This window comes from Tenrec ecaudatus, chromosome 12 (genome assembly GCF_050624435.1).
Source record: "Tenrec ecaudatus isolate mTenEca1 chromosome 12, mTenEca1.hap1, whole genome shotgun sequence".
NCBI lineage: Eukaryota > Metazoa > Chordata > Mammalia > Afrosoricida > Tenrecidae > Tenrec > Tenrec ecaudatus.
This window is the reverse complement of record NC_134541.1, coordinates 124770862-124788242: the sequence shown is the minus strand read 5'-3', so window position 1 is coordinate 124788242 and position 17381 is coordinate 124770862. Positions and strand designations below refer to the sequence as shown.

The 17381-nt window shown below is 59.5% G+C and overlaps 3 protein-coding genes across 4 annotated transcripts; 2 read left to right on the top strand and 1 right to left on the bottom strand.

Annotated features, from left to right (window-relative positions):
• Positions 1 to 770: 770 nt before the first annotated feature.
• On the top strand, positions 771 to 5881 carry CORO1A (coronin 1A). The gene is made up of 11 exons (XM_075564707.1): positions 771 to 910; positions 2301 to 2499; positions 3593 to 3715; positions 3810 to 3939; positions 4034 to 4218; positions 4358 to 4477; positions 4611 to 4715; positions 4813 to 4958; positions 5039 to 5096; positions 5197 to 5412; positions 5673 to 5881. The coding sequence occupies exons 2-11, from the start codon at positions 2302 to 2304 to the stop codon at positions 5775 to 5777; spliced, it is 1386 nt and encodes a 461-aa protein (XP_075420822.1). The 5' UTR covers positions 771 to 910; position 2301; the 3' UTR covers positions 5778 to 5881.
• A 2383-nt stretch (positions 5882 to 8264) lies between these two features.
• BOLA2B (bolA family member 2B) lies at positions 8265 to 8959 on the bottom strand. 2 transcript variants are annotated; one of them, XM_075564710.1, is made up of 3 exons: positions 8897 to 8959; positions 8706 to 8803; positions 8265 to 8408 (listed from the first exon to the last, which is right to left on the bottom strand). In XM_075564710.1, exons 1-3 carry the CDS (start codon positions 8957 to 8959, stop codon positions 8309 to 8311), a joined length of 261 nt encoding a protein of 86 aa, XP_075420825.1. In that variant the 3' UTR covers positions 8265 to 8308. The 2 variants fall into 2 exon arrangements, with proteins under 2 accessions (XP_075420825.1, XP_075420826.1); XM_075564711.1 differs by having other exon boundaries at positions 8706 to 8765.
• A 156-nt stretch (positions 8960 to 9115) lies between these two features.
• Positions 9116 to 15073, top strand: SLX1A (structure-specific endonuclease subunit SLX1A). The gene is made up of 6 exons (XM_075564708.1): positions 9116 to 9639; positions 12747 to 12798; positions 12899 to 13225; positions 14520 to 14647; positions 14784 to 14871; positions 14954 to 15073. Exons 1-6 carry the CDS (start codon positions 9452 to 9454, stop codon positions 14984 to 14986), a joined length of 816 nt encoding a protein of 271 aa, XP_075420823.1. The 5' UTR covers positions 9116 to 9451; the 3' UTR covers positions 14987 to 15073.
• Positions 15074 to 17381: the final 2308 nt, after the last annotated feature.

The following is a 17381-nucleotide window of genomic DNA, read 5'->3' as shown; positions in this document are numbered from 1 at the left end:
TGAGAAAGCTACCCCGTATGACGTTAAGCCCTTAAAACAGTGTCCTGCTCTGAATCCAAGGGTCTGAGAGTCTCCCCTCCCTCTTGATTCTGCAGTGGGCCTTGGACCGGATCCTCAGCGCTCTCCTCCGCCCCTGGGGGTGGGCGTTCACCTCCACGGCCTCTCTCCCAAAATGAAAGACAAACCCAGTCAGTGCTGACTCATAGCAGCGACCCCTTGGATTTCCCAGACTGTAACTGTTGACCCCAGTAGAAAGCCCCGCCTTCCCCCCACAACCCTCCCCCCCCCAAAGTGCCTGTGGTTTCAACCTGCTCCAAATGTCACCTCTGTCACGCGGTCCACACCCCGCACCTTTGAAGTTGGGCGGGTGCTGAAGCCAGGAGATCGTGTGTAAATGTCGGGCGCGGGTGCAGAAGCAGGCTCCCGGGGTGCAGGCCCGGTGGGGGCTGAGAAGAGGGACCGAGGCACATAGTGAGAGGTGGGGGGACTCCGGGGGCCTTCTAACGCGGAACAGCAAAGGACGGTGAGGAGCTGGGGCGGGGCTGCAGGAGGCACGGAGGACAGGGTGTGTGCACGATGACATGTACCCAGCAGTGTGCCATTAGACTCCCAGCGACCAGCCCGCAGTGGCTCTCGGGCCGGGCATCATCGCGCTCGGGCAGGGCGGGGGGAGGGGCGGTGCTTGGGTCGCGGGGCCGGCGGGTGGCCCCTGTCGCGGAGGGCAGGGCCATCCCCTCTCTGAGCTCCGCCCCAAAGGGGCGATGCCACCCCTAAGGAGGCGGCCGCTCGGCGCTTCTCATTCATTGTCTTGACAAGAGCATCCTCAGCGAGTCTGGGCTCTCCCGGCTCCTGCCGCCGCCTCCGCTTCTTCCTCCTCCACTCGGAGGATCCTTGTCATCTCAGGCAGCAGGTAAGGCTGGGGACCTGGGGGAGGGGGTGGGCGGCCTGCAGAGGCCGGGTGTGTGCGCTGGGCCACCTGTGGGCAGGCGTGAGCGTGGGAGCTGACTCTCTGGGGGCGGACAGCTTGTCCGGGTGGCTGGCTGCCCGCGTCCCCGCGTGGGGGCCACTGTCCCCGGGTGTGGGCTCCACGGCCATCTGCGTCCGAGGAGCTCTGGGGAGGTGAGCGGGCGGGACCACCACAGACAAGATGGAGGGTCTGCAGCCTGGACCAGTGGGTCTCCGGGCGCGCGGTGACCCCGATTCCTCCCAAAATGAGAGGCTGTGGGGTGGCCAGGGGGTGAGGGCCTGGGTGGGGTGCGGGAGCAGCTGCGCTGAGAGACGAGACAGGAAGGGGTTGATAGCAAAACAAGAAAAGACCAAGTTCCCCTTTTCAGGGTTTCCGGGCCTGGTACCTGCTGGGGGTGGGGTGGGGGTGGCAGAGCAGGGCCATGGCTTCCTGGCCCTTGGGCTGCGATTTGGGGCACCTCTCACCCCTGGCCCCAGCCTCTCACCTGTGACTGAACCCGCTGCAGGCTGCTGCTCTTGCACCTGCTCCTCACCGCTGCCCCATGGACAGGGGACCAAGCTGCCTGTAGGGTGTCTGCAGGGTGAGCCAGGAGGGCTGGGGTCCCCAGGAGAAGGGGACAGATCTGAAGGCAAGGGGCAAGGACAGGTGGGCTCTATACTGGGCAGGCAGGTGACAGGCTGGCACCAGGACTGGCCCAAGGCTCTTGACTTGGTGCTCTCCACTGGGCCAGCTGGGCTGTGGAGGAGGCAGTACCCAGCCCTCTGTGCATGGAGCCCCCACCCGGGTGGAGGCAGCCCCCCAGGGCACCTGCCTTTTCTAAGTGGAGGCAAGAGAGTGGCAGCAGAGTGGGGGAGGAGACAGGAGCCATCTGCTTGCATGTGTGCCCAGAGACCTTTCCTAGGGAGTTTGTCCTTCCTGCTCATCCCCTCCACCACCCTCTGGACAGACCCTCACACCACTTCCTCCAGGGGAGGCTGGGCCAGCCCCTGCCTTCAGGAAGCTCCCCACGCGGGTGTGAGGGATGTGAGTCAGACCTCACCCTCCAGGCTACTGGGGCGCAGGCTCCGAACCCACTAGCGAAAGGGACACCAGCCCGGAGGGGTGGGTTGGAGTTAGCTGGGGTCCACAGGGCCTTGTGGGGAGACAGGAGTGGGGAAGGGGGTGGAAGACATGCAGTGGTGGGGTGGGGAGCAGGGGGTGCCCAAGAAGACGATGCTAGGGAACTGAGCCGAGGATGTCCATGCCAGATCCAGGGGTGTCTTGAGAAAGGTGGGGGCCAGCTCCGGTCCCAGTGGACCTGCTGGGAGCAAAGCCCCAATCTGTGTGCCCTCAGGATGAGCCGGCAGGTGGTCCGCTCCAGCAAGTTCCGTCACGTGTTCGGACAGCCAGCCAAGGCCGACCAGTGCTATGAGGACGTGCGAGTCTCACAGACCACCTGGGACAGTGGCTTCTGTGCGGTCAACCCCAAGTTCGTGGCCCTGATCTGTGAGGCCAGTGGGGGAGGAGCCTTCCTGGTGCTGCCCCTGGGCAAGGTGAGCCCTGGGACCCTGAAGCAACATCTCCTCCATCTAAGGGTGTGGAAAGCCAGCCAGTGGCCCCCCTGGGGCCCTTGACCATCACCAAGCCTCTTTGGGTCTCAGTGTTCTAGTCTGTAGAATGGGCTCGATGAGCCTGAAGATCCCTCTGACTCCTACTTGTGGTGGTTGTGAGGGAGCCACACAACCAGCCCATGTGGTCTCAGCCTAGGGCCCCCTCCCCTCAGGAGCACAGAGTGGGCAGGACCAGCAGTGCTTTCCAGGGTTGGGGGGGACCCAGGGGGTGGCCCTACCAGAGGCTCTGGCCCCAGCTCACACTGGGGGATGATGCAACATTGGTTCTCCCTTCCCCCCTCAGCCTTGCTCCCCGGACTGTAGAGCCCTGCCCCCAGCACCCTCCTGTGCTCTTTAGGGGGTGAGGCAGGAAGGGGTGAGGAGTCCTAGGTTGTTACCTTACAAGGACCGATGGAGGCAAAGAAAAGAGGAAGTGGTTGTCGGGGTGAGAGCCGGCCTGTGCCCCCGCACGCAGCTCTGCACACAGGAAGCCCTGCAGCGGCTCTCCCCGGAAGAGGCCATTTCCAAACCTCTGCTCCTTCCTGGGGGCCCCTGGTGACAGACCTCCCAGTCCTGTCATCGTCCCTACTACAGCCCTACCCTGCACACACACTTCCCGGGAGAAGCTTAGTCCCAACACAACCCCCCAACCCTCCTACACACGCACGCACGCACGCACGCACACTTGCTTGGCCGTGGAAGCCTTGCTCCAGGAAGCTGGAGGGGTAGGGGGTGGGGAGGGGGCAACTAGGAGACCAGAGAGTCCATTTCCTGCTGACCCTCCAGCACAGAAGCTGAGACGGAGCCAGGCCAGAACTTGGCCAGGCCACACAGCACCAAGGGGCAGGCTCAGCCTTGTCCTGAACCCACGCCCTCCTGGGGTGTGCCCACACAGCTCTGGGCTGTGGCAAACAGAAGACCCACCTCTCCCCAGCCCAGGACCTAGGGAGCCTGCAGTCTTGCACTCTGGAGAGGGCATGGAGGGATGTGGAGGGGAAAGTGCACCCTGCATATCAAGGTCCTGCTGTACCCCTAGACTGGACGAGTGGACAAGAACGTGCCTACGGTCTGTGGCCACACAGCGCCTGTGCTGGACATTGCCTGGTGCCCGCACAACGACAATGTCATTGCTAGTGGCTCTGAAGACTGCACAGTCATGGTGAGCAGGGCTGGGCTTCAAGTGGGGAGGGGGAGCCCCAAGGTCTGGAGCCTGGAGGCCAGAGCCGGAAGACTCACCAGCCCCTTCCCTGCAGGTGTGGGAGATCCCCGACGGGGGCCTGGTGCTGCCCCTGCGGGAGCCCGTCGTCACCCTGGAGGGCCACACCAAGCGTGTGGGCATCGTGGCCTGGCACCCCACTGCGCAGAATGTGCTGCTCAGCGCAGGTGCAGTGGGCTGCCGGCGGGGGAGGGGAGGAGGGGCTGGCGGGGCCGGCCAGGGGCGCTTGTGGGTTCTGACTCAGGCGGGACGGTTGCCCAGGCTGTGACAACGTGATTCTGGTGTGGGACGTGGGCACTGGGGAGGCCATGCTGACGCTGGGCCCAGACGTGCACCCGGACACCATCTACAGCGTGGACTGGAGCCGGGACGGCGGCCTCATCTGCACGTCCTGCCGCGACAAGCACGTGCGCGTCATCGAGCCCCGCAAAGGCACAGTAGTCGCTGTGAGTGGCCCTGAATCGTGACGTTTGCCCTTCTACCCACCACCACCAAGGCCCCCTCCCGTGCCGCCCCCCCCCCTTGGGCTAGCCCCTGAAGGGACGGGCGATGGTGCCTGACCCACCACGCCCATGTCCCTGCCAGGAGAAGGACCGTCCCCACGAGGGGACCCGGCCAGTGCGCGCCGTGTTCGTGTCCGAAGGGAAGATCCTGACCACGGGCTTCAGCCGCATGAGCGAGCGACAGGTGGCGCTGTGGGACATGGTGAGTGCCACGTGCCCGGCCACCTGCCACCTCCACCTGCCTGGGGTGGAGTGAGCGAGGGCCACGGCCCAGGACGGAGACCCCCAGCCCCGTCCCTCCCTCCCAGCGCCTGACGCGGCCCGTGTCTCTGCAGAAGCACCTGGAGGAGCCTCTGTCCCTGCAGGAGCTGGACACGAGCAGCGGCGTCCTGCTGCCCTTCTTTGACCCTGACACCAACATTGTCTATCTCTGTGGCAAGGTGACCCTGGCAGGCAGGGGCTGGGGGGAGTGGGCTGGAGGGGGGCTGGCCAAGGGCCGCCACTGGAGGCATCTTTGGGTGCTGGCTTCTCCCGCAGGGCGACAGCTCCATCCGCTACTTTGAGATCACGTCAGAGGCCCCGTTCCTGCACTACCTCTGCATGTTCAGCTCCAAGGAGTCCCAGCGTGGCATGGGCTACATGCCCAAACGTGGCCTGGAGGTGAACAAGTGTGAGATCGCCAGGTGATTAGCCGGCTCTAGCTTGACCCGCACTGCCCTGCGAGCCCCAGGTGGGCTCAGCTCACCTCTCCCTGCTTCCACAGGTTCTACAAGCTGCACGAGCGGAGGTGTGAGCCCATTGCCATGACTGTGCCCAGGAAGGTGAAGCTCTCAAGGCCCCTCCTGGGCAGCTATCTGGGGGACTTGGTGGGGGGGGGGAATGGGGGCTCAGCGCACTAACTAGCCTTGCCCTTGCCTGCAGTCGGACCTGTTCCAGGAGGATCTGTACCCACCCACTGCAGGGCCCGACCCTGCGCTGACGGCTGAAGAGTGGTTTGGAGGGCGGGATGCCGCCCCCCTCCTCATTTCCCTCAAGGATGGTTATGTGCCCTCAAAGAGTCGGGAGCTGCGGGTTAACCGGGGCCTGGACAGCGGGCGCAGGAAGGCAGCACCAGAGGCCAGCGGTACTCCCAGCTCGGTGAGAGGCACTTGGGGACCTCAGGCCTCAGGAGGGGACTGGGTTCGGACAGAGGCTGCTGCAGATTGGGTCTCTGTCCCTGTGGAGGGAGGCTGGCAATTGGGGCAAGTGTTGGGGATCCTTTTGGGGTGATGAGTGGACACTCCTGAGGCCTCAGGTTTCAGGCTGAGAAGCTTCCGTCCAGAGTCTCTTGGAGGGCAGCTCATAGATGCCAGGGCTGGGGGAGCTGGGCCTGACACAGAGCTGGCTGGCTCCCCCAGGATGCTGTCTCCCGGCTGGAGGAAGAGGTGCGGAAGCTCCAAGCCACCGTGCAGGAGCTGCAGAAGCGCTTGGATCGGCTGGAGGAGACAGTCCAGGCCAAGTAGAGGATCCAGAACCTTCAGCAGGGCCACCACCAAACCCCCTTCCACCCACCCCAACTCCTCAGGCCACTGTGGCAGAGAACAAAAATTAATAAAATGGCTTTATTTTCTGGTACCTCTCAGACTCTGATGTCGTCCTCCTGCCCCTCACTCGGTGGTCCCATCACAGGAAGAGGGCCTTGATGGATACAGAGCACCCAAGACAATGGGAGCTGGGGGCCTTCTGTCTCCCAGCATCTCAGAGGTGGAAAAGCTCAGCTGTTTAGGACCCTGATCTCAAAACCCAAACCAAACTCACTGCCAACTCAGAGTGACCCGGTAGGAGCCAGTAGAACTGCCTCTGTGGGTTTGTTTCCCAGACTGTACCTTGACAGGAATAGAAAGCTGCATCTTTCTCCCAGGACCTCATCATGCCTTCACCTTCCTCCCGTCTCAGCAAGGACCTGGCTGTGCTGATGCTGAACCCAGGAGCACTTGGTAGCTATCTTTCAGACCACAGGCCCGAGGGGGACCTTTTGTAAGGAAGGTGTTTAGGGCCAAAGCAACAGCACCAGCCAGCCTTAGTGGTCAGGCAAGGAAACAAAGAGCAGGTGAGGGCCACGATCTGGGTCAGAGCCTCCACGGCTCCCACATTGCTGCCTCTAGAGCTTGGGGTTCGGGGGGGGGGGGAGGAACACAACCTCTATGGGAAGACTGGGAAGCAGACCCGCCAACATGATGGAGAGGGGGCATGATAGGCCTGATGCCCAGCTCTTAGTAGGTGCCCCTGGTCTGGCAGAGCACACGGCTGTTAAGGATGACTGCTCCAACCCTAGCAGGGCAGGGATCATTCCACGTAGGCTCCAAAGTCCCATACCCAGTCCCCTCTCCTCAGTGTGTCCCAGAAACCACCCACGCCGCAGGCAGGAACTGAATGGGGCCGATGGATACACACCTGCGTGCCTCTTTGGGTCTGACTCTATGTAGGCTGTGTGACACTGGGCAAGTCACTTCTCTCCGGGCCTCAGTCAGCCTACCTGGGAAGTTGGGAAGGGACACCATGGGGGAGGTTTGGTGAATGCACCACGTGGGTGCAAGTGACCCCAGGCAGGGGTAGGGCTGTGACATCAGAAAAACTGGTGTCTGGGCCTCTTAAAGAGGCAGTACTCCTTTTTTCTTCTGCCAATGATTATAAGGAGTGATTCTGGGGTCCCCGTGGGACAGCAGGAACTAGGGGTCCTCTTGGCCTGGGGGAACTGAATAAAGTTCTGGAACCCATCATCACCATGACCCCCAGTCCTATTCTCCCTGACGGGAACAGAAGGAAGGCGACGAGATTTCAGGACCTGAGAAACTTGGCCTTAAACACAAAAGGGGACAGTCGGTAGGAAGGATGAAAACAGGAAATTGTCACTCGCAAAGGAGTCTTGGCCCCAGTTAGCTCTCCAGCCTCCACATCTGGGGTTAAGACTGATATGGGAAAACTAAACACCCTCAAGTTGATGCCGACCCGGGACAGGGTATCCCAGCAAGGGTCCAAGCCTACTCCTCGGGAGCCCATAGGATGGGGTGCAACTGCCCCTGTGGGTCTCTGAGACAGTCACTCATTATGCGACTGGAAAACGTCTTCTTTCTCCCAGGGAGACGTTGGTGGCTTCAAACTGCTGACCTTGTGGTTAGCAGCCCAATGTGTATGCAGTACACCACCAGGGCCCACTATTCTCCTACTTCAACCCTGTTCTCATCCTCTGTCCACATCTGGGTTGTAAAGTCACTGGATCTTTTAAAACTCATGGCCATCGAGTTGATGCCCACTCACAGCGACCCTGTAGGACAGGGTGGAACTGCCCCTGTGACTTTCTGAGACTTACTCTTTATAGGAAGAGAAAGCCTTGTGGATTGAAGCCCAATGCATAAGCCACTACAACACCAGGGCTACACCCCTAGTTATGTGTTAGGCTCTGATCCCCAAATCTACTGTTCAAAACCATCAGTTGCTCCACAGGAGAAAGATGGGGCTTTCTACTCCTGTAAAGAGTTACAGTCTCAGAAACTGCCAGGGGAAATTCTAGCCTGCCCTAGCCCTAAGGGGTCCCAAGGAGTTGGCTTCCACCGCAGCTGGGGTAACCTGTCCCTGAGGCCTACAAAGGGTGAAAGAGCCTGCAGGGATCATTCACAGAATTCATTCTCTGGCATTTGGTTAGTGGGAGGTGGGAGTCTTCATTCAATTTACAGTGATGCAGGCCCTGAAACCCTGAGCAATTCATCTGTGGTCTCGGAGGGCTAAAAAGCAGGAATTCCCATCAGCGGGCAGTGGACTCTTGGCTGATGGCTGAACACTGGGAATTACAAAGGCCAGCCCTGGAAGGGGCTTTAATAAGAGCAGACGCAGAGAACAGGTTGAGGACGTTGTTCACCCAAGGTAAACCTGGACAGTGGGCACCGGGCAGGCCCTCGACTCCCAGACCCGCTCCTTCCAGCTACACACACCCACACCACGGACAGAGAAGCTGGTCCAGATGTAAGGTTTAATGGATGCGCAGGGCCCCCGCCCATCATTTCTGCCGTTCGCGGGTCCACTGCTCTGGGGTCAAGGTCTTCTGCTCAAAGGCATGGATGTGATGAAGCTCTTCCGAGAGGCACGCATTCACCAGCCTGGGGCGAGAGAAGAGGAAGGTGTCAGGAGGTCCCCTGTGTGGGTCTCAGTACTGGGCTAGGGTCACCTAGGAGACGAAGACGTAGCTTGGGTTATAACTCCGTGACCTGGGACTAGGCGAGGCGAGGGTCAAGTCGCAGACCTCGAGGCAGAGACCAACCACAAGGAGCCCCACGGAGTCGTGGAACCGGGCGCTGGGCCCGTTTGGGCAGGGGCGGGGAAATCGGGGGGCGGGAGAGGCCAGGATGGGGGTCCCGAGCCGGCATCAGGCTGGGTGAGCTGTCCGCGGGCCTCACCGGTGTCTCTGTAGCAGCGGTTTCCCCTCGAACTTGGAGGACACCACCAGGACTCGGAAGCTGGCGGAGCAACGGTTGGGAGTCGTGTCCTCCACCTCCTGCGGGGCAGATCAGTGCGGGATGTGGACGATGCCGAACCTGCCCCCCAGTTCGTGTCCTTTAGTCCGGCGGGCCCGGGCCGTCCAACTCACCACGTGCACCGCGTCCAGCTCTCGCTGTAGCTTCTCCCGGAGGTACTCGGCGCTGAGTTCCATTGCGGCAGCCCAGAGCGGGCAGCAGCCCAGCGGGGACCGCACGCAGCCCGGACCCGGATCGAAGGGCTTCCGCCCTGACTGACGCCACTTCCGACAAAGCATCGACTTCCGCCCTCAGCACGGCGTCGGTGAACACGCCCTTCCGCCCTCACGCAAGCTCAGCTTTCCAACTGTCCAGGCTCTCCGCGCTTTCTATCGACTAGCCAATCAGAGGCTGCGCGGGGCCGTCCGCGGCCGAAGCGAACGCCAATTGGAGCACCGCCTCCGGGCCGCGGGGGCCGGCGGAGCGCCCTGCAGTTCCTGCTCCGGCCAGGAGAGGGGGCACCGGCGAGCATTGCTCTGGCCTCTTGGGCGCCTCGGGATCGTCCCAAAGCACGTTTGCAGAGGCTGGCATCTTGCAACCTTAGCAACCCAGGCCTCCGCAGGGTCGAACGTCACAGCAGCCACCTCCCTCGCCCCCCGCCCCTCCCTGCAGTGGCAGCCCCTGCTCCGATGAGCCCCGTGGAAGGCACGGCGGGGCCGGGGCGCTTCTTCGGTGTCTATTTGCTCTACTGCCTCAACCCTCGTCATCGGGGCCGAATCTACGTGGGCTTCACGGTCAACCCGGCTCGTCGGGTGCTGCAGCACAATGGGGGCCGCAAAAGGGGCGGAGCCTGGAGGACCAGTGGGCGAGGGCCCTGGTAAGAAGGGTGGGTCATTGGGTGGGTGCGCGGAGGGCCTCCTGGGAGAAGACCGGGCCTGTGGCGGTGGGCGGGGCCGGCATAACTCTCAAACTGCCCCCACGGAGTCGATTGCCACACCGCTGCTGCGCAGGGCAGGGTAGAACTGCCGCTGTGCGTTTCTGAGACTAATTATTTATGGGAGGAGAAAGCCTTTCGCCCACGCAGCAGCCGATAATTGCAAACGGCTGACCTTGCAGCTAGCAATTCTAGTGGTACTACTACGCCCTCCTCCGCGCCCTGCATGCTGCTGTTGTTAGGCGCCAGCCAGCGTGACTCTGTGCCAAAGGAAAGGAAGCACTGCCCCATCCTGTGTCGTCCTCAGCGTTGTTGCTGAGCTTGACAAGCCCATTGTTGCAGCGATGGTGTCGATCCACCTCCGCTAAGGCTTGTTTGCCGCCTCTCCATGTTACCACGTGTGATGCCTGTCTCGGTGACATGTCCACAGTGTGTGTAAGATGAAGTCTCGCCTTCCTGGCTCCAAGGAGCACTCTGGCCTTGCAAGATAGATCGGTTTGCCCTTGTAGCAGTTCATGGTGCTTCCAATATCCTTCTCCAGCACGACGATTCAGATGCATCCATTCTTCTTCCGGCTTCTTTATTCCATGCGCAACTTTCACACGCGTACGAAGCCCCTGAACCGTCCATGGCTTGGGTCCGGTGTAGTCAGTCCTCAAAGTTACATCCTTGCTTTTCTGTACTCTAGAGAGGTCTTCTGCAGCAGATTTACCCAGTGCCGCAAACTCTCTTCCGAGCTGTTGACTGCTGCGCCCAGGAGCATGACTGTGGATCCAAGCAAGACAACATGCCCGACCATTTCAACCTTGTCTCCATGTATCACGATGTGACCTCTCGGTCCGGTTGTGAGCATTTTGGTTTTTTCCACATTGAGTTTTCATCCATACTGAAGGCTGCAATCCTGGATCTTTATCAGCAAGTGTTTCATGTTCTCTTCACTTTAAACAAGCGAGGTTGTGTCACCTACCCATCGCAGGTTAATAAGCCTTCCTCCAATCCCGACACCACATTCTTCTTCCTAGAAACCAGTTTCTCTGTTGATGTGCTCAGCGTACAGATTGGCTAAGAGTGGTGAGAGGGCACAACCCTGACACACTCACTCCTTTCCGGATTTTAAGCCAGGCAGCAGCCTTCCCTCGTTCTACCTCTTGATCCACGTGTGAGTTCCTCGTGAGCACAATGAAGTGTTCCGAAATTCCCATTCTTTGCAAGGTTATGATCCAAACAGCCGAATGCCTTTGCACGGCCAGTAAAACACAAGCCACCATCTTTCTGGTGTTCTCTGCTTTGAGCCAACATCCATCTGCCCTTAGCAGTGATAACAGCCCTTGTTCCACGTCCTCTTCTGAATCTGGCTGGAACCTCGGACAGCTAGCTCCCTGTCAATCAATGTACTGCTGCAACCATTGACTCATGCGTGATCGCAACGATACTGGTGTGCAATCTGAGTTCTCTCTTGGGCTGCCTCTCTTTGGAATGGGGACCAATGTGGATCTCTTCCAGACAGTTGGCCAAAGTAGCAATCTTCTGCATTTCCTGGCATAGAACAAGCGAGGCTGCCAGTGCTTTATCGGCTGGTTGAAACGTTTTAATTGATAGTCCACCAATTCCTGGAGACTTAGCTTTTGCTAATGCTTTCCAGGCAGCGTGAACTTCTTCCTTGAGGACCACCGGCTCTTGCTCAGAAGCCACCTCCTGAAATAGTGCAACGTCGACTAGTTCTTCTGGGTACAGTGGCTCTGTGTATTCTTTCCAGCTTCCCTTGATGTTTCCGGCATCATTCAATACGTTCCCCCATAGAATGTTTCAATATTGCCACTCTAGGCTTGAATTTCTTGAATTCTTTCCATGTAAGACATGCTGAGCGTGCCCCTCCCTTTTGGTTTTCTACCTCGAGGTCTTTGCACATTTCATTCGAATACTGGGCTTCGTCCTTCTCGAGTGGCCCTTCGACATGTTCTGTTCACCTCTGACTTCATCCTTTCTTCCACTTTAGCAGCTCCATGATTAAGAGCAAGTTTCCGAGGCTCTGCTGACATCCACTTTGATCTTTTCTTTCTTCCTTTCTGGCCTTCTAATGACCTTTTGCTTCCTTCATGACCGGCGTTGACCGGCGTTCCTGATGTCCTCCCGCAGCTCATCAGCTCTTCTGTCATTAGTGTTCAAGTGCATCGACTCCGTTCTTGAGATGGCCTCAGATTTCAGGTGGGATAGACTCGGCCCTCAGTCCCTGACAGTGTTTCAAAGCGTCCTTCCTCCTTGCCTGCTCTCAGTCTGGAAGCTCTGCTGAAACCTGTTCACGTTGGGGGACCCTGCTGGCATTTGAAATTCAAATGACATAGCTTCCAGCATCCCAGCAACACACAGTCACCGCGACAGGCAGGTGGTGGGGAGCTGACATGGGATCTGCTAAGTTAGGGCCTAATGGTGCTGTGAGCTAAGCTTTGAACTCGCTAACCCAAATCAAACCGAACCGTTGCCCCACTGGGGGCAGACTCAGCTATTTGCCTCCGTCTAGACTTCGAGCCTCAGAAAGCCCTTTCAAGCTCTCTCGATGGAGGCCGGTGCTACAGTAGCATTGGGCTGATAATCGAAATGTCAGCAGTTTAAAGCCACCTGTCCGAGGGAGAAAGGCCAGGTGTTCTACTCCGATGAAGAGGTCCAGTCTCGGAAACCCCCAGGGGCAGTTCTAGAGGGTCACTATGAGTCGGCTTCCACTGGATGACACTGAGTGAGCGCCAAGGGCTCAGCCTGGTGACAGTGGGCTGGAAGGGTTGGCCATGCATGCTGGGTCAGGCGTGGTGCATGGTCAGTGTGCCTGGTGAAACAGGCTGGGGCTGGAGTCCTGGAAGAGCAAGAACTGTGGAGGGCCTGCAGATGGCAGGCCAGGGGGTGACCCTGCCACCCAGGAGGCCAGGCCCCAAAGCCCGTGTGGGACCTCCCTTTGGGGAGCAGGAGACCAGATCTGGGGTGTGTCCTGGAGGAGTCATCGCCTCGCCCCACCCCAGGGTGGGGGCCCTCACTGGCCGCGCCCGCCTTCTGCTCTGCAGGGAGATGGTGCTCATCGTCCATGGCTTCTTGTCGGCGGTGGCCGCCCTGCGGGTGAGCCAGCAACCCCGGGGTGGGGGTGGTGGAGAGTCGGGGGTCGGGGCGAGCGCGCCCGGGCCTGATTCGCTGCCCACTGCCCCGCCCCCCGCCGCAGTTCGAGTGGGCCTGGCAGCACCCGCAGGCCTCGCGGCGCCTGGCGCACGTGGGGCGGCGCGCGCGCAGCGAGGAGCCCTTCGCCTACCACCTGCGCGTGCTGGCGCACATGCTGCGCGCGCCGCCCTGGGCGCGCCTCCCGCTCACGCTGCGCTGGCTGCGCGCCGACTTCCACCGAGACCTCTGCCTGCCCGCGCCCCCGCACATGCCGCTCGCCTTCGGGCCCCCGCCACCGGGCCCAAGACGTGGAGCCGTCCAGCCGGAGCGCGACCCGGACCGGGACCCGGGACCCGCGGTCCCCTGCACGCTCTGCTCCCGTGCGCTCCAGGTGAGAGCCCATGGGTGGGTGAGTGGGGTGCTGCTCATGGAGAGGCAGAACCACAGCCACCTGTACCCCCTACGCGCGCTCCAGGTGAGAGCCCATGGGTGGGTGAGTGGGGTGCTGCTCATGGAGAGGCAGAACCACAGCCACCTGTTCCCCCTACCCCCAACACACACCAACGGCCTTTCCTGGACACACCAGGCAGCTCTTGGCCAGGCTCCCCGCCCTTCCTGGTCATCTGGAAGGCTCTTCCCGACTTGTTAGATTTTGACCCCGTGCCACCTCCATGGGACATTGCCAGCTGCGGATGGACTTCCTCTACCCCCTCTTCTTAAAGGTGAATTAACCCAGAGCTGTCATCCGGTTTCACTGTGGTCAAACTCAAAAGGAAAACCCTTATCCCCACTTGTTGCCCCTCCCCACTCCCCCCACTCTCCCCCAGCCCTAGCTCCAGGCACCCACGAGTCCCCTCAGCTTCCGAATCAACCTCCTCCAGAGGTTTTATACTCGGACCATTGTGCAAAACGAGAGGTGTCTTCGGTGCCCGAGCTCTTGTTGTGGTGAGGTGCCACTGAGTGGGACCTGTGCCCAACAGAAGGAAACTGCCCAGGCCTGTACCACCCCCGCCCTTGTTCCTGTGCCCTGGCCCATTGTTGCAGCAGCTGTGTCCCTCCATCTCCTTGAGGGCCTCCCCCCTGCCCCTCGGGTGACGTCCTTCTCCGGCCTGGTCGCCGTTTCACTTAGCACAATGGTTGAGGAGTGCATCTGTGTTACGTCATTCATTTCTAGAGTGGATTCAATAAGTAATCCAGGCCGCAGATGCATCACATTGGGCTTGCCATCCATCGATGGACAGGTCTGCTTTTTTGTTTGACATTAATACTTATTGTTACCCGACATCCTGCAGGCTCCCTTTTCTGATCATGAGTCCCCGAGGGCAGTTCTTGTTCACGGTGGGAAGAGTGTGGGTCACGGAGAGCAGGTGGTCAGTGGTCTTTGTAGACCACGTGCACCAAGGTGAAGGAGCACTCGGTGAATGGGAAGACCCTGTCCTACCCTTGGGGGGTAACCTGCTGGGGAGCATGTAGTCCATGGGGAAGTGCAGCCTCTTCCACAATCACTCAAGACGCTCCGAGGAAATCCACCAGTGTCGTTAGTCACTGTGGGCGAGTGTGGGGTTGAGCTTCTGGGCCTTGGTGCCCTCGTCTGTAAGCAGCGGCTGTGCGTGGCATCAGCCCTGGGCATGGTGCCTAGAAAGGCTTTCTGTGAGCCGCATCCTTGCTGGTGTCACCCGAGACAGGATGAAGAAAGCCCCTTATGTTGCCCCCATCCCGGCTGCCCCCTGAAGGCCCACGTAATCTGCCTGGCAGAAGAGTTCCTTGGAGAGGAGCCGGGGCAGCTTTTGCCCCTAGAGGGCCAGTGTCCTGGGTAAGTCTGACGCCCTCACCCCAGCCCTACAGGGGCTCAGGGCAAGGCCAGGCCCAGGCCAGGCAAGTCCAGTGCTGGCCCCCAGAGGCTGGACTGGAAGAGGGTGGCAAGGCCCAAGTCTGCATTTCCTTGGCAGCTGTAAGAACTCACTGCTGTGGGGAGACCTGGTCAGGCTGTGCCAGGCGGGATCTGAGGAAGAGGAGGAAGACTTGGAATTGGAAGAGGTAAGAGATGGCTGCGGCCCCAGCCTCCGTCTCCAACTCTGCCCTCGGGTCTGGCTCTAACCAGCTTCCTTTGTCTCCACAGGAACACTGGACCGACATGCTGCTGGAGAACTGACCCCTGTACCCCCCCCAAGCCCACCCCCGCTTCTTTTCCTTGCCACTGTGTTTTACTTGTGTATATAATAAAGTCTCCATTAAGAGACCTTCTGGGTCTTGCTGGGGAGGGGGAACCAGGAGGAGGCAGAGATTCTGGGAGACCAGCTTTCAACTTGGGGGTAGGTGCGAAGAAGAGAGGAGGGGCAGGGCTTCAGGCCGCATGGACCACGTCTCTCCATGACCCTAGGCCCCACTGCCTCAACGTCCACCCTCAGACTCTGGCAGCACTTCCTTCTGCGTAGACTTGTGATACATGGCAGAGTGGGGAAGGAGGCCTCTCACTGCCTCTGAACTTCACAAGTGGGGGGCAGCCCCAGACCGATTCCTCTTGTGTGAGACGAAGGGCCCTCCCCAACCTGCTTACCAAGGTTGACACCACCCGCCCCTCCCAGGGCACAGACCCCTTCTTTGCTGGGTCTGAGAAGGGCCACGCAGAACTCTCAAACTTCTTCGGGAAGCGGCTTCTTTGGGAAGCAGCAGGTTAGAATGCAGGAGGAGAAACATCCCAGCAGGCAGGTCCTGGGTCAAGTCTCTGGGCCATGCCCACAGGTGGGCCCTGGCTTGGCCTCTGCCCAGCATCTGCCCTGGGTGGATTGGTGTCTCACCAGTAAGTGTCCAGAGGCACTCTCCAGCGGTATGGCACAATTGATTAGTCCCCTCGTTAGTGTTCGCATAGTCCCACTTCCAAAAGTGTGCCTTGGACCCTTATTTGCACTGTAAGCAAGCTGTCCAGTCTCCTTGGTGAGCTTCCACAGTCCATCCGACCTCGTAGGTGGACACAGCTGATGGCTGCTGTTGAGGCCTGAGTCCATTCCAGCTCAGCAACCCTGTGTACAAAGCATGCACCCCACCCGATCGGCGCCATCCTCAGCCAGGCATGTTTTGGGCCCGGGGTTGCACCTGTTTATCTCATGGAGGGTCCTTCTCTATTTCATTGACCTGCTCTCCCCAGCAGGCTGTCTTCCAGGGACTGGTCTCAGGAGAACAACGGGCCCAAAGTATGCCAGACGACGTCTTGCCCTTCTTGCTGTTCAAGGCTGTTCCTGCCATCCTTCTCCCAAGGGGTTTTCTGGCCGTCTGGGGCACACTCAGGGTTCCCTTCCTGTGCCATCAGCCAGAGGCATCCGTCCTTCCCCACTCTACCTCCTCCTTTGTCCAGCTTGCCCGTGCAGACGAGGCGAGAATCGACAGCCCGGGGCAAGGGCACCTCGGTCGCCAAAGTGCCATCTTTGCTTTGTAGCACTTGAAATCTCTGGCAGCCGATTTGCCCCCATGCGATACCTTGTTTCGTTTTTCAGCGGACGCTTCTATGGGCATTGACTGTAGATCCCAGGAAAACGAACTCCCTGACCGCGACGATGTTTTCTCTGCTGAACGTGATGTTGCTTCTCGATCCAGCGATGGGGGCTGTTTGGGTTTGGCTTTTTAAAGGAACCAGAAGCAGGGTCCAAATCCACTGGAAGGAGACGGGACAAAGAGCCTCTGCTCTGCTCAGGGTCTCTTTCTTATACCAAAGCCCCCCCCACCCCCCAGGTGTCATAAGGCCGTGACCGGATTGGTAAGGTGGGTTCCATCCCACCCTTCACCCAAGTGTGCCTGGTTGACGTAAACTCTAACCGGCACAGTGTGGCAAAAGGATTACAGCTCCGAGGCCTACCTTTCGGAGGGTTAACGATGCTGAACTCCCAAGTTTGAGCAGCTCCCTGCTGCTCTCCGTGTTCTGGAGTTGTTCTTCACAACGTTACCCATGAGCCACCCAGTCCCTCTGCACCGTCACTATAACACAGCTAGATAGCTTCCTGGTCTTGTGGGTTTTCGGCCAAAACCCATCTGATAGCAACATCGAGCTGAAGTTTGGCAGTTCTCTGTTGATGTGCCCTTTAAAAACTCCCTTCAGCAACACTTTACCTGCACATAAGGTTCAAGAGAGTGTCCAGAAATTTCTGTGGGGTCATTTTCCTTTGAAGCGGGTACGGAGAATAGATCTCTTCCAGTCGGCTGTCTTCCAAATGGCTTGGCTTACATGAGTACCTGCAGAGCTGCGTTTGTTTGCTGAAACATTGCAAACGATGCTCCGTGAATCCTCACAGCCACGCTTTTGGCCAGTCCCATCCGTGTAGCTTGAACTTCTTTCTTCAATACCATAGTCTCCTAGTCCTCTGCTACCTCCCTAAATGACTGAACACTCACCCACTCTTGTGGCTACATGGGATCTGCATATTCCTTCCATCTTTGAATGCTTCCTGCATCAGACAATGATTTGCCGGGAGATTCCGCAGTCTTGCAACTCGAGACTTGGCTCCACAACCCCCAGGCCCCCCACCCAGGTCTGGAAGCTTGAGAAGCACCAATCT